This window comes from Lutra lutra, chromosome 8 (assembly GCF_902655055.1).
Source record: "Lutra lutra chromosome 8, mLutLut1.2, whole genome shotgun sequence".
NCBI classification, from domain to species: Eukaryota; Metazoa; Chordata; class Mammalia; order Carnivora; family Mustelidae; genus Lutra; species Lutra lutra.
Genome location: NC_062285.1, coordinates 56,368,615 through 56,383,446, shown reverse-complemented (window position 1 = coordinate 56,383,446; position 14,832 = coordinate 56,368,615). Strand labels below are relative to the sequence as shown.

The following is a 14,832-nucleotide window of genomic DNA, read 5'->3' as shown; positions in this document are numbered from 1 at the left end:
ATAAACTAATTGTAGCTTATCAAGCCTGGTGCCTCAGAGTCTTGAAAATGCTGGGGCCATCCTCTGATAGGGGGTCTCTGCCAGAGATTTCCTCAGGAACGCCCCCCCCCCCCCCCCCCCCCCCCCCGCCGCCCCTGCCCCCAGTTAGGACCACGGTGGTAGGTGTTGTCCTGCTGGCCTTGAGCAACCTCAGCCTTGGGAAAGCAAAAGAGGACCCATGGACGCAGAAGATCTTGTGTGGTCATGGATTTCTCTAGACCAAGGTGTCTTAGTTTCAACGGCATTGATATTTTGGCCTGGAGCCTTCTTTGTTGGGGGCTGTCCTGTGCATCACAGGACACTAACTGCATCAAGGGACCCTGCCCACCAGATGCCCCAAATTGTGACAACCAAAGATGTCTCTAGAAAAGACCAAATATGCTGTAGGTAGTCTGGACCAGGGTGATTTTTGCCCCCCAGGGTCAAACCTGGAGGAGAAGAAGCATGAGGAAAGGTGCGAAGATGAGAATGGAAGGAAAGAGTGTGAGACAAGCAATGTGGGGGAAAGGAAGGGCCTTGGGCTTAGAGTCAGGAGTCCGCTGCTTCTAATTCAGAGCCTGGACCCTCTCATTTCCCAGATGTGTGACTTAGGGCCAACTCCTTCCTTTGTCTGAGCTTCAGTTTCTTCGGGTATGGAGTGAAGGAGGTTGGATAATAAACCTAAGGTCCCTTCTGGCTTCCTAAGTGAGATTATGTATTTAAAAGGGTGCTGTTACTACAAACCTATGTTTAAATGCTGGGTCAGCCATTCACTTCCCCTGTCATGGGGCAAGGAGCTAATCCTCACTTGGCTTTAGCTTTTTCATCTGTAAATGGAATAACAGCGTCTACTGGGTTGTAGTCAGATATTTATTGCTTGTAACAAACTACTCCAAAATTTAGAGGCTTAAAACAATACAGGTATCCTCTGCTTTTTGAAAGTGTGCGTTACACCACTTTGGTTTTTACAAAAGACACAGACTGTAGTACCTGTTTTCATTGATGGAAAGAAATCAAAAGAGGGTTTTCCCTTTTACTAAAAGAGGTGAAAAGCCAATAGAGCAGTCAGCATCTGTTTGGCAGCCCGCTGTTACAGAGACACCCCACAGCCCAGCAGTGAGTGTGGCGCCTCCAAGCGCTTTCCCTGGGAACTACACTCAGCATCTCAACATGGAGCTGCCAGAGCTTTGAACAGCTTCTGGGACCGTCTGTGTCTTCTCTCTATTTATTTTCTGGGCTCTTAGGAAGATGTGTCCTAAGGTAGCAGAAAAGCCTAAGAGGGGATGTTTTTTGAGCCTGGGATGCTCACAAAATTTTTCCTTATAAATTAATGGTAAACACTTCTTCACTTAATGGCATATCAGCTTATGAAATATTTCATAGGAATGCTCTATGTTGGGATAGCAGGGAAACCTGTTTTTCTCCATTGGTTATGATTCTGTGGGCTTAGGGAGAAGTTTCTCTACTTTCTGTGATGTTGTATGGGCGCTAGGGTGTCTGTGAGGTCCAAAACAGGCTTATTTCACATGGGAGACCAGCTAGAGCTGCTGGTCAGGGCATACCAGTCAGGGTCTAACCAGGAGATAATAAAGTGAACAGGTAAAGTTTAATATAAAGAATTATTAATTATAACAGGGGATTAGAGTGATGAGAGATTGACTAGTGAAAAGCAAGAAATCTAAAGCGTCCAGGAGCTGCAGATAGAAGGGACAGCCCCTACCCTCAGTCCTGAGAAAGCGCATCCATGGAAGGGGACACCCTGTGGCGGAGGTCCAGATCTAGTCGAAGACTCATAGTACATAACAGTGCTATACTGGTAGGACTTGCTGGAAATCTACCCTTTTGAACTTGCTGGAGTTCTGCCTTCTATGCTGGTAGGGAGAGATGCTCATGAATACATGTCACCACCTCAAAGCCACCCAAGAAGGACACCAGAGGCTGCTCTCCACAGAATGGTGCTGATCACTATGCAAGAACTGAGCTCTGAGAACGGTGGTGCTACAGGAATCTGCCAAGAGGACACGGGAACCAGGAGGGAAAGCCCCTTTCTCCTGCAATATCTCTCCACCGCCCTCTACTGACAAAACTCAGTATTGCGTTAGCAGACAAACATTTAAAGGGCCTCTCTAAATTTTCACAGAGCAGGCGATGAGGGATATAAAGCTGGAGGTCAAAGATAATAAATTGATAAGTGGCATACAGAGACTTGGTTATCTTCCATATGAGCCTTTCTCACGTGGCTGCTTGGACTTTCTCAACAACCTGGTGGCAGGTTTTTCAGGACATTCTAAGAAGAACGAAGGAAGGAGGAAGAACCTGCCAGTCCTCTTTAGGCCTGACCTCAGAAGGTAACTTTTGCCGTATTCTCCTGACTAAACCTGTCACAGGGCCAACTCTGATTCCAGAGAAGGAGAATCGGGCTCCTTCTCTTGATGGATTCACGTACCGAGAGGAAAGGATTGTTGGTCCAAATGTGCCCTTGCTGGCCACAACAATTCATGCATCTCCTGCCAAAGAACATGCGCTCTCCCCTCCCCAAACCTCTCAGAGTTTCATCGCTTCATGATATCAGCTTGAAGTTCAGGATCTCACTATTTGGATCAGATCCAAGTATGCACAAGGCTTGGGACCTGGTTCCTTTTCGGCAGCTCCCCCACGGGTAAACCCATCATGGTTTACCTCACTCAGAAGACCTGTGTTTTTATGCCCACCACACACCTGTCATGCAATGACGAGTTAGGGACAGGATAGCCACAACAGGCACTCCCACAGGGGGAGGAAAAATTGGGAGCATTTAGAAGTCACTGAGTCAAAGCAATTCCAAGTATAGTCAGGCAGGCTAACTCTTCCCATGGTCGAGGCAGTGGGTGTGTTTCTTTGGGGCCCACTTTTACTCCCTAGAAGTGGTTCTCCTCTGTTCTTGGCTCTATCCTTTGGGATCTTGGTTCCGTTTTCCAGGTTGTTATTTCTTTTTTGTGATAAATAACCCATGTTTTCTTAGCCTGCTTCCTGTTTGTGGGTGGTCAGGGGCCCAGAGGCCATTTTCATTTTGAACCATCTCTATTCCTTTTAGTGAGAACTGCTATAATTCTTTTTAAAATGTTTTTGGTGTATCAGGTGATAATGGACTTCGTTAGACAAAAGCTATCCCTATAAATATCTTTGGGACAGGCTCCTCCCACCCTTGGGCTGTGAGTCATTATGCTCTGGGACAACACTGAAGATTCTTGGAAGCGCTGCTTAAAGACAACTATGAAGTTGCCTTTAAGATTCTTAGAATACCTTTGGTTAGCTGAGTGAGTCTAAGAGACTCTGAGTTAAATCTGAGATCTCAGTAAAGGGTCTAACAGCCGTGGTCTTCATATGACTTTTACTTGAGAGCATGGTTTACTAGCAGTGCTTTGCATTTGATCTTTGCTCTGAGGCCATTTCTTAATTGGAGAACCTTTTGCTGACTGGAAAGACAGTCCCTATCTCTTCTGGATTGTGCTAAAAACCCGAACATTTCCTTCCGTAGTCCATTTCTCTCCTCTTGTATTTTATCATAAGCTGCTAGGAGAAGCCAGTGGCATTTTCATCCTTCGAACTGGAAACCTCAGCCAGGTCCACAAATCCATTAGATGTCCTTTTTGTCTTCCTTGTCGCCACAGGTGATAGTCCTGCCAAACTTGTCACCACTACATAATACAGGTCACCTCTTACAGCATCTACTAATAACTTCCTCATTGTCCTTCCTGCCTTCACTAATGGCCTCCTTGAGGACGTTTAGACTCTGCTTGATGCCTGGTCCCCAAATCAGTTGTAACCAAATCCAAGTTGTTTGCCCGACGTGCAGCAAAACTGATCATTTGAGACATCGAGTATGCAGCAAGGAAAAGGTTTATTCGAGAGGCAGCCAAATGAGGAGACAGGATGGTAAGTCTCCAATCCCCCCTTTCTAAGGGGAGAGAACAAGTTTGTTTACAATCACAGGAGTTGATATTATAAATATCTTCATGGAAAGGGCGGGGAAACTTACGAGCATTCAGGAAAACAGGTGACGTACGTGCACAGAGCAAACATATTCGTAACAAACATACTATGTTCACTTTGGGGCGGACACTTAATATCCAAAGAAGGCAAAATTCTGCCCCCCCATTAAGCGTTAAGCAGTTATCTTGGGACAAGGAGGAGGGTCTATGGGCTTGCCTTGCCAGCCGGCTCATACTGGATGGGCTCCTTGTCTTCTGCAAGGAAGGCAGGCCCCTGCTTTGTTTCTGGGCTGGAACCATATCTGTTGACCAGGTTTCTGTAAGGACAGCTAGTGGATTTGTCAGTAAGGTCTGTAAAGACACAGTAGCTGATTAGGGAGAGACTGTTCTCTGAAAAACAGGCTTTACATTTCTGGTGTGTTTCAATCTCGTGAACTCTGGGGGGCATGGTTTCACGATGTCACAGGTTTTAGGTTTGCTTACAGTAGCGGCTCTTTCTAGGTTCTGATTTCTACACTAGTTTGTTGCCATACAAACATTAGCCCAAAACTTAGCGGCTTCAAACAACACTATTTTTCTCGATCGTGTAGTTTGGAGGGATGGGTCTTCTGTTTCATGTTATTGGCTGTGACTCCCATAGGTCCACAAGGGCTTCGCTCTCCTGGGGGGCATTTGGTGTTGGCCGCTGGCTGAGAGCTCAGCTGGGGCTGAAGGCCAGGAGACTCTGTTCTCTCCAGGTGCTGCCAGTCCTCCTAAGCCCTGGCCCAGACCCAGGGGAAATGGGCTTCATCTCAGAGGTGAAGAGTGGCACGCACAGACAGGGATGGCTGGGGGCCGCATCTGAAGACAGCTACCACAGGAGCATCAAATGAGACCCTACAGATAAAAGTTTATAGTGTGGCACATAACTCATATTCAGAAGCTGCTATTATGATTGTTATTACTATGACTGTGGTGTCATAACCGCACAGCGTTCCAAGTGTCGAAATAGCTGGGAGTGGGTAGGGGGTGGTTAGAAGAAGGCTGGGTATTGAAAGTCTGGACTTTTGGGTTCTTGTCCTGGTTTGGTCACCAAAAGTGCGTGGTAAAGGCCCTGCAGCTCTGGGAACCCCAGTTTCTCCAAGTTTTGCGATGATAACTGAATCTGCTGTCAGGCAGTGCTGGGCAGACGGTGAGGGACTGTTACTCTGGAGATGGTCATGACCCATACCTACCTTGCCTCAGGCTTGTTGGCCCACGGGGATCTGACATCCAGATCACTCATGTTCCTCGCAATCAATGGGAACCTTCTAGAGAGGAGGCACATGGCTCTCCCTGGAGCCTGAAATTGGGCCAGACCGTCTACCTCTGTAGGATGCTGGGGAAAGTGCCTGGAAGGAAGCAGGAATGAGGACTGCCTGACCACGGGTGTGGAAAGCTTTTCTGGAGGTGGAGTTGGGGTTGGGGGTAGGAGAGTATAGTTAGGAAGGGCTCATCTTAAGCTTCTCGAGGGCACTGGAGAGCAGTCCCCCTCCTCCCCGCCAGCCTTAGGACTTAACAGAGTTCCTGGAGGTTTCCATGCTCCTGCTCCACCCCACCTCTTCATATGCTCTTCCCCTTGTCCAGAGTACATCTCTTCCTCCTTGTTAGCTCCTTAGTTATGTTATTTTTTTGCTATAAAATATAAACGTCCTGTAGGACAGGCATCTGTGATTATTTCCTTCACTTACATGAACTCAGGCTTATGTACCAGTACCTGGTACAGGTCAGAGGCTCAATAATTATTGTTGATTGAATAAATCAACTCCCGATCTTCCTTTAGGCCTCAGCTTCAGTATTAGTTCCTTCAGGAGGTAACCAGCTTGCCCTGGTTAAGAATTCTCCAACCACGCTTCTCCTTTACTCCTAGTACCGAGGCCCAGACCTCTTGGTGGCTGCACCTCTTGTTGATGGAGAGGCGGCTGTGGAGGCCGAGCAGGTGGGGCTCAGGGACTCAGAAACGAGGATCTAATAGTTGGAGAGTATGCAGCCTCAGTCCTGCCTGGTGCCTCAAGCTGGTAGGGTGGAAGGAAGGTGTACCATGTACAGAGGCATGGAATCTCCCTGGGGTTCCCTGGTGGCACCTGGATGACCTCCCAAGGCTGGCAGGGAGCATGGCGATTCCGGAGCCAAGCTCAGAGTCACTGCCCAAGAGGGTCAGGATGGAAAGGTGTGGAGCCCTTGGGCCAGCCCTCCTTGGACATGCATTCAGGGAGCCTTGAGACAGAGGTGGGAGGATGGTGGAGGGGGTGGGGAGTGGGGAGAGGCAGAGACCAACCAGAGCCAGATATATGGGACTGGGATGCTATATTCAAGAGTCCGGGCTTCATCCTGAGGGCAGTGGGGATCCGCTGAAAGGTCAGATTTGTGTCTTTTAAAGACCTCCACCTGCCATGTTGCATGGGTTGGAAAGGGAGAAGAATAGCTCTCCAGGCAAGATGGTGGTGGCCGGGATGTGGGTGTTGGTTGCAGAGAAAGAGGAAAGAGTCGGATTAGGGGGGTACTAAGGAGGTAGGAAAGGAAAGCATTAGTGTTGAGGGTGGGGGTGCAGGCATGGGGAGACCATGGACCTGGGTGATGATCTTGCCAGGGGACAAAGAGGAGGCTCCGGTAGAGAGAGCATGGGATGGTGAGTTCAACAGGACAGTCTGTTGGATTAGAAGCGTCTCCAGGACAGCCAAGTGGGGACGCTGTGTAGGAACTGGGGCAAGTGGGTCTGAAGCTGGGGGGTGAGGTCAAGCATCCCGACAGTCATCAGGACTCGAAAGTGTGGTTGGAGGGTTTTAACCAGGAAGGCCATTAACTGTGGTGGAAACCAAAGGCCAGAGACTGATGTTATTGCCTGGGCGGTGTGTGCAGAGAGGTGAGAGAAGGGTCCCAAGGCACTTGAACTTTCAAGGGCAAGGTTGCCTGGGTGAAGGAAATAAGCCAGGGAGCAGGATGGCCTGGGAGCAGCTGAGAACCCAGAACAAGGCCAAACAAAGCAGAACAAGGCTGTGGAAGGCCCAAGATTCAGGGCTCAGGAATGGGGAGGGACAGAGGGTCACAGGGAGCCGAGGGGGCTTGGGTGAGGGCAAGGAGCCGAGAGCTCCCTAGAGATTTTAGGAAGAAGTGAGGGAAGGTAGCAGATCCTCCTACGACGGCTTGGGGAGATGGGTGGGAAGGAGCAGGGCCTGGAGGATGGGGGGTCAGCATGGGGTTTGAGTAGGGCTGGGGCAGAGGGAGAGGAGAAGAGGGTCAGTGAGAAGGGAGTTAACTGCACGGGAGAGCTCAGGCCATGCAGGGGGCCAGGGAAGCCTTTTCAGCCCTGGGATTGAAGCTCTGCGGTGTCTGAGGATGAGGGCAGTGCGGTGGAAGACCTGAGAAAGTGAGTAGAGGGTATCCTTTTACCTGCTACGGGGCTTTCGAGTAGGCTATCCCAGGTGTGCCTTCCGGTGGGCGGAAGGATGGGCAAGAGGTGGGTGTCAGGGATCTCATCCCGCCTTGTTTGATGGGCAGCAGTGGGCAGGGGATGGGGTGGGGTCCAGACTGACACAGGATGCCCACCTGAGGGGGCTGTGGGCGCTTTTGGCAGTTGCTACTGTGGTCCATAAGTGGTGGTGGGGAGGGGACAGAGGGAAGGTGTGTCGAGAAAATGGGGTGTACGTGTGAGGGAAGGAGGCTAAAACCACACACACATGCACACATTGCCTTCCAGAAGACCCCGCGACCTCCTTTGGGTCCCTTCAGAACCAGTCAGAGGAGTAAGTCCCAGACGACCTCAGACTGGCAGGCATGACTCAGGTGCCAGGCACCATGAGCGTGGTCAGCACTGCTGGGCCAGGAGATGATGGCACTATGTGGGGATGGGCCCGGCAGGTGTCCGGGCTGAGACCAGCCAGAACCGTCCCAGTCCTCGGTTCATCTCGCTGGGCTGCTGGTGCTCAGCGGTCGGGGGACATGGGCTCATTCCGAGAAAGCAAGCATTACGGCACAGAAAGCGGGTCCCCCAGTTTATTGGGAAAACAGGAGACGAAAGACCAGAGAGGTGGGGGAGGCATCCAGCAGCGCCCCTTCCGGGGAAGGAGGGCCCTTCTCCGTGGGAGGGGCCAGAGGCCAACACAGAGGAAGGGGAGGGTCCAGTCCCAGGCAGCAGCCGCTTCCAGTAGGACAAGAGGAGCCGAGGAGGGGCTGATGGGAATGAGCCGGATATGGTGTATTCTCAGAACACGAGGGCAAGAGCTACCGAGGCACCGCTGTTCTCAGCTGGAGGTGGGGACGGTGGCGCGTCTGGCAGGCAGAAGGGGCTTCTCTGGCTCTCTCTCGGGGCTGCCTAACACCTCCCCAGGCCGCAGGAACCCCCTCCACAGGTGGTGTTGAGAGGGCCGCAAGGGGCGCACATGCCCGTGCTCACCGCCAGGTTCCCACTGCAGGGGGCGCTGCACACGCTGCCGGTCACAGGCCGGGAGCCCGACACGCAGAGGTCCCCGCAGACGACCCCGCCTCGGGAGCTGCTGACACCTGTAGAAACAAGGGCAGAGTCAGGAGGGCTGGCTGCTGGCCGCCGCATTCGAGCTCCTTCCTTTGGCCTCCCTGCTCCGCGTAAGCCTCCGGGAAAGGACACAAAGGGCCTTCAGCTGTAGTTCTGAAGGCATGAAGGAACCGTAGCCTGAGAGCCAGGAACCCTGGGTTCTGAGGCTAGACCTTGGGCAAGCCCCTTCCTCTCTCGTGGCCTCAGCTTGACAGCCCAGGGTCCTTCCTGGAGAGATCTGTTATTCTTTCTCCTCTTCTAACCCCCTTTATGCTGTCCAGTTGTTCCTGAGAGCTAAACTCAGTCTCTCCTGCTGCATGACCAACCTACTCCCATTTACTGGAGGAATTATTGCCCCCCCCCGCCCCCCGCTCCACACACACAGTGTTTCTATACACTCATAGCCAGAAAATTCTTGTTGCCCAACATAAAATTTTCCTTTTCAGGGCTCAAGATACTTACAGACATTCACAGCTCCAACACCTTCACACAGCCTGAGTGGGGAAAAAGGTAAGAAAGGGGAAGAGATAAGAAGTCAGAATGAGATTCTCAGATTTCCTCTATGCTGGAATGGATCATCTTAGGTGTATTTCTGGCCTATATTTATGCCTTTGCATAACTTTAAAAAGTACCTTTCTGGCAATTGCAGCAATGCCAGGCCACCCTATTTGGCAAGAAGAGTATGGGCTGTATTTCACCTCTTATTTGCTCCTCAGGTGGCTGCCTTTGTGCAGTGTCCAGCCTGAACAGCCATACGTGGCATACTTGGATAGGTTCAGCTTTAGGAAGGGGAAGGTTCTCTTGGGCAGTCACATGAGGCCAGGTCACAGTTTGGTCAGGAACTCTATCTTTGGGCAAGGTGACCTCCTAGAAACCAGGCAGGGAGTGTATCTTGCAAGACTTAGAGATGGAATGACTTGAGGATGTTCTAAACTGAGAGAATGGGTGTCCAGGTTCTATCCTAGCAAGGACCTGGGTTCTCTGCAACTCTAGACCTCACAGTGACACTGACCTTCATTTTTTTCCTCTGTATACTATGTCCAAGTTCCATTCTTTTGAGATCTGGGATTCCAAGACCCCAGAGTCTAGCTTGAGGTCAGTTCTGAGGACTGACTAAGATATGGAGGAATCAAAAGTGGGCAGATCTATGCAAGTATAATTCCTAGGGCAGCAGGGTTGGGCCCCCACCTCTGTTCTTCGCCTTCCAGCAGCCGCCTGTAGGTGGCGATCTCGATGTCCAGGCCCAGCTTGGAGTTCATCACCTCCTGGTACTCCTTGACCAGGCAGGCCATGTCCTGCTTGGCCTTCTGCAGGGCGGCCTCCAGCTCTGCCAGCTTGCAGCGGGCATCACTCAGAGCCGTCTCGCCTTGTTGCTCAGCCTGGGTCACTGCGGCCTCCAGCTTGGTGTTCTGGGGACCCAGAGGAGAACAAGGTGGGTTATGGCCCAGGTCTCTCTGTCCATTTCCTGTCTCAGCCCTCCCCCAGCTGGGAACACCCCAAGAGCAGGCCTCTCCCTTTCATCAGCTGAGTCTCCCCCAGGGACCACAACCAGGGACGTGGTCTCGCAGATGGGCTGGAGCATGAATAGTGAGATCCACTGGGGACACACATGGCCTGTATGACCTGGGGAGGCCCCAGGTGACTCTTACCTGGCACTTGGCATTCTCAACCTCAGCCGTCAGCCTCTGGATCATGCGGTTGAGCTCATTGATCTCCTCCTTGGTGCGGCGCAGGGTCTCCCCGTGCCGGATCACCGTGGCCTTCATCTCCTCACACTGGGGGGAAGCAGAGATGCTCCTGAGGCTCAGGACAAGTTACCCCACTGCTTCCCACAACTTGCACATCTGCCACCCTGTCCTGACAGCTGCCTGTCCTTCTCTTGTCCATCCCACTTAGACAAAGACCAGAGCCCTTTTAGCCTCCCTCCTGCTGGGATCCTGGGAAGAGGGAGCTGGGCCCCACACCTTGCTGCGGTACCAGGACTCTGCTTCAGCCCGACTGCGGCTGGCGATGTCGTCGTACTGAGCCTTGATCTCGGCCACAATGCAGTCCATGTTCAGGTCGCGGCTGTTGTCCATCTTGACGATGACTGAGGTGTCTGAGATGTGGGCATGGAGAACGCGGATCTCCTGTGAGAGTAGGGGAAGAAGAAACAGCACATTATCTGGGCTTTTCCTCACATTCCCATGCTGATGCCTATAATCTCTTTAGCCCATTTGGAGCCAAAGTCTCAGGTGTGGAGCAGATAATTCTCTGATGAAATTGTGTGACTTTATGTACAGATAAGAAATTCCTTCTAGAGGAAGACACAAATCACTTTTCAAATGTTTGCTTCTGGGATATTTAGGCCCAGGTGAGCCTAGGCTGTGCCCCTACCACCAGCTTGCTGTGGGTGCTTCCTGGGGACCCAGACCCTGCATCAGGTCTGTTTCACATTTTCCTGACCAGACCCCAGGAAGGAAGTCTGTTGGCTGCCAGAGAAAGCGGTTTGAGGCTATGTGATGCTTTGTGTGGGCTTCGCTCCCAAGCCACAGCTATCCTGGGGATTGCGCTCTCTTGGCTTTTTTCAGTTCTCCATTCCTCTGCCTCCCTTCTTCCCTCTCCTTGCTCTCCTGCAATCCTCCATCCTCGAGCCTGGGTCCCCATGTCAGCAGGCCTCTGGGGGCCTAGGCAGGGGGTTGGGGATGCCCACCAGAGTCGAGAGCCCCCTCACCTCCTCATACAGGCGCCGCAGGAAGTCAATTTCCTCAGTCAGGGCCTCCGCGTTGGCCTCCAGGTCTGACTTGCGGAGGTAGGCGCAGTCCACCTCCTGTGTGGGGTTCAAGGGGCTGTGAGGCTGGCTGTCCTCAGGACATTGTGAGAGCTTGGCTGGAGTGTGGGGGGCAGTGAGGACGGGGTGGCCAGGGACTCAGGGTGGGGCTGGGCCTCGGGCACTCACCTTCTTTAGAGCCACAAACTCGTTCTCTGCTGTGGCCCGAAGTGCGACCTCTTCTTCATACCTAAAGTAGGTGGGAAGGACAAGACCGTGCCTGAGCCTCTCTCAACTTGGCCGTGAAGCATTCATGCAAATGAGCTTGACCCTCTCCCTGCTTGTCCCCTTGCATCCAAAAGAAATGGGGCAGGACCAAATCAGGCTGCCTGTCCAGGCCTACTGAGATACTCCGGAGAGCTGAAGTACCCACTCTCACATCACCCCTGAGCTTCTCAGTGCCGATGGGAAGGCAGGATCTGGAAGTTCAGCGTGTGCATGTGTGTGTGTGTTTGCGCGTGTGCGTGTGTGTGCATAGGGTAGGGGAGTGGGAGGTGTTTGTTTTTGCACTCCGGTCTGCATTTTCCTTTCTTCTGCCCCTTGCCCCTTGCCCCCGGCTTTGCTATGTGTGGTGGGGTTCCCTCTCTGTCATTCCCTTCCTGGACTCAGCCAACAGGAGTTAAGTCTGCTACTTCCTCCTGCTTCGTGGGCAGACCAGCTCAGAGCCAGAGCCGGGAGTATGGCGGCCTGGGAAGTTCATGGCTGAGTGTTATTGAAGGAGGCTGGCTACCCCTTGACATCAGCTTCCTATAGGACCCTGGGGGCACCCTCCACAACGTGGGTCACACTTTAAAACTGATGGCCTGTGTCTGTGACTGGCCCATGCCTGCTTCGCAGTGGACTGGGAGCCCCCCAGGGACAAGCATGACATCTACACTTTGGTGCTGGATCACTAGCCCTTTTTGGTCCCTGGCTAGTGCCCAGTAGGGCACTTAGAAACTGTGAGTTGAGTAAAGAAGTAAACTTGAGAAGAATGTCCAGGACTTTGAAGGCTAGAGTCAAAGGGACCAGGAGTGGTAATTTTTCTGGGAGCCTAAGAGAAGGGTGTGGTGGATGGAGAGAACATCATTCCCTTCACCTGCTGATGGGAAGGCGAGGTGGACTCTATCCCCCAGGGGCCAGGACCCACCTACAGGTCCTTCCCCATCCCCAGGCAGAGTTCCAGACACAGACCCAGACACGCCCCTGTGCTGGGAGCTTCCTTCAAGCACTTTCCTGAGCCAGCACCTTCTGGCACTCACTTCTTCTTGTAGCCCTCCATCACCTCCTGCACGTGGTTGAGCTCCGATGCCAGCCTCCCGCTGTCGGCCTCCACGCACTCGGCCTCCCGCCTCAGCGTCTCGATGTAGCCCTCGAACAGGGGCTCCAGGTTGCTCTCGCAGCACTTGCGGTTCTGGTAGAACTGCCACTTGGTCTCCAGCAGCTTGTTCTGCTGCTCCAGGAAGCGCACCTACCGCATAGAGGCAGAGCCTTAGAATCTCTTCTTACAGGATCAGAGGCAAGAGGTGGGGGCCGGGGGTAGATAGGTGGTAGTGGTCCCAACACCAGGGCCTGCAGGTCTTCAACTCTCAGACCCAGAGTCCTCCCTGGTGGGTGTTATGTCAAAACCATACCAGGGCTTAATCGGGTCCCCTGGAAGTCCTTCCTGAGAGCTCACTATAGTCTTTTCTAGGCAATTACTTGGTGCCACAGAAAGGGCTAAACTATGCTGAATCCAGATTCTGCTGCTGCTTGTTAATAACATGTCCTTGGGCTCAGCGTGTCACTCCCTCGTGAAGTGGGAGGTTAATGCTCGCCTCACGAAGAGGGCTCAATGAGCCCTGGCACGAAAGGGCGCCCGCGTGCTAGATAGCTACTATACCAAGTCAGGTGTGATTGTCAGTGTGCAAATGAGCAAGCCGACCATTTTAGAAAGGCAGAGTGCAAAAGGTGAAAAATGAAGTCTGTGCCAATTATTAAAACCTTACAACAACAATGCAATTAGAATAATAGTCACCTGGGATATTAGCAGGCATGCTCTGTGCTCTAGCCCTTTCATTTTATAGATGTGGAATTGAAGGCCTAGGGTTGGTACCTGACTGCCTGAGAGCTCACAGTGGTAGAGCAAAGACTCAAACTCTGAGCCTCTGCCCCACGGGGGGCCTTGTCTCTCACTGTAATGATGAGAGACTATTGGGCCTCAGGAGAATTGCTCGTCCCTCTCCCTGCCACAAGGCTGGCCTGGCTGACCTGTGTCCTCATTCAGATCCCCTTGTCTAGAAACTTCACCACAACCCTGGTAAGTCTTTTCCTATGCTAGCCTTGGTGTTTCATGTTGTTAGGAGTTGCAGACTTTTTTTGGTCCTTCCTGGTGGGTATCTCTCTAGTGTGACTTCTTTCAAGGCTGGCTCTGGAGAGAGAGAGAGAGCCCTTGCCAGACCCAGAACCACTTCCTAGTTGAAGTCTTCTCACTTGTCCCCTCGTGCTCCTGCCACTGAATCCAATGGGGAAGAGGGCTGAAGACTTGAGCCAGAAACTGCCAAGTTCAGAGGGCTTATGCTGTGTCCAGACCTTGTCTCCTCACAAGGCCCAGAGAGTGGGGACTGTAGCTATTGTTCATCCCTGGATCCTGAAGCCCAGACTTGGACCAAGCACTCTGGCTGCTGCTCAGCAGCCAAGGAACCACCTGGCAGAGAAACAGCTCTGTGTGATCTGTGGCGTTGTTCCAATGTTACACTCATGGGCCTGCCCTTGACATAGGGAGCACCATCTTCCCATGTCAGTATCTATTTGACTTCAAAGGTATTGAATACCCACTTGGCAGCCCTGTGTTCATGAAGAGATGTTAGCTCTCAGCACTAAGGTTTCTGCCTCTACTTCCTGCTTCTAGGTTTTCCTTTTGTCTTCCCCATCAGATTGGCAGCTCCTTATGCTATCTTGTTTCTGTCTGTGTCCTAGAGGTATGGCTGCTTCTCCTTTTGGAATGGACTAGGGGCTTCTGTGGGCAAATCAATGCCGGCCTCCGACTTCCTCCTCAGTGCCCAGCCTGAGTCCTGAACATGGAAGGAATTCAGGAAAGGTGTGATCAAGGTCACCCACCTTGTCGATGAAGGCAGCGAACCTGCTGTTGAGGCACTTGATCTGCTCCTTCTCCTCATGCTTCACGCACTGAGCATTGGGGTCGATCTCCAGGTTGAGGGGCGTGAGGAGGCTCTCGTTGACAGACACTGTGGTGATGCAGGGTGGGCTGGGTCCACACACGCCTCCGGAACGGTAGCCGAAGCTGCGGCCACAGGAGCCAGCGCGGAAGCCCCCGCAGACACTGCGGCTGCCGAAGCCCCCGGTGAGGCCGCGGTAGCAGGAGACTCCGCGGTAGGGGGCGGCTGTGATGCAGCAGCGGCCGGGCCGGGGTCCGCAGGCTGAGGCGCAGCTGAAGTTCCTGGGGCCGAATCCGCAGCTCACGGTGCTGAAGCCACAGGTCATTTTGGAGATAGGAAGGTGTCTGGACAGTGGAGAAGCTGGCCGAG

General features: G+C 52.5%; 1 protein-coding gene across 1 annotated transcript; it reads right to left on the bottom strand.

Moving 5' to 3' along the window:
* Positions 1 to 7,993: 7,993 nt before the first annotated feature.
* Positions 7,994 to 14,832, bottom strand: LOC125106571 (keratin, type II microfibrillar, component 7C). The gene is made up of 9 exons (XM_047740811.1): positions 14,405 to 14,832; positions 12,568 to 12,776; positions 11,456 to 11,516; positions 11,231 to 11,326; positions 10,482 to 10,646; positions 10,167 to 10,292; positions 9,706 to 9,926; positions 8,980 to 9,011; positions 7,994 to 8,507 (listed from the first exon to the last, which is right to left on the bottom strand). Exons 1-9 carry the CDS (start codon positions 14,786 to 14,788, stop codon positions 8,320 to 8,322), a joined length of 1,482 nt encoding a protein of 493 aa, XP_047596767.1. The 5' UTR covers positions 14,789 to 14,832; the 3' UTR covers positions 7,994 to 8,319.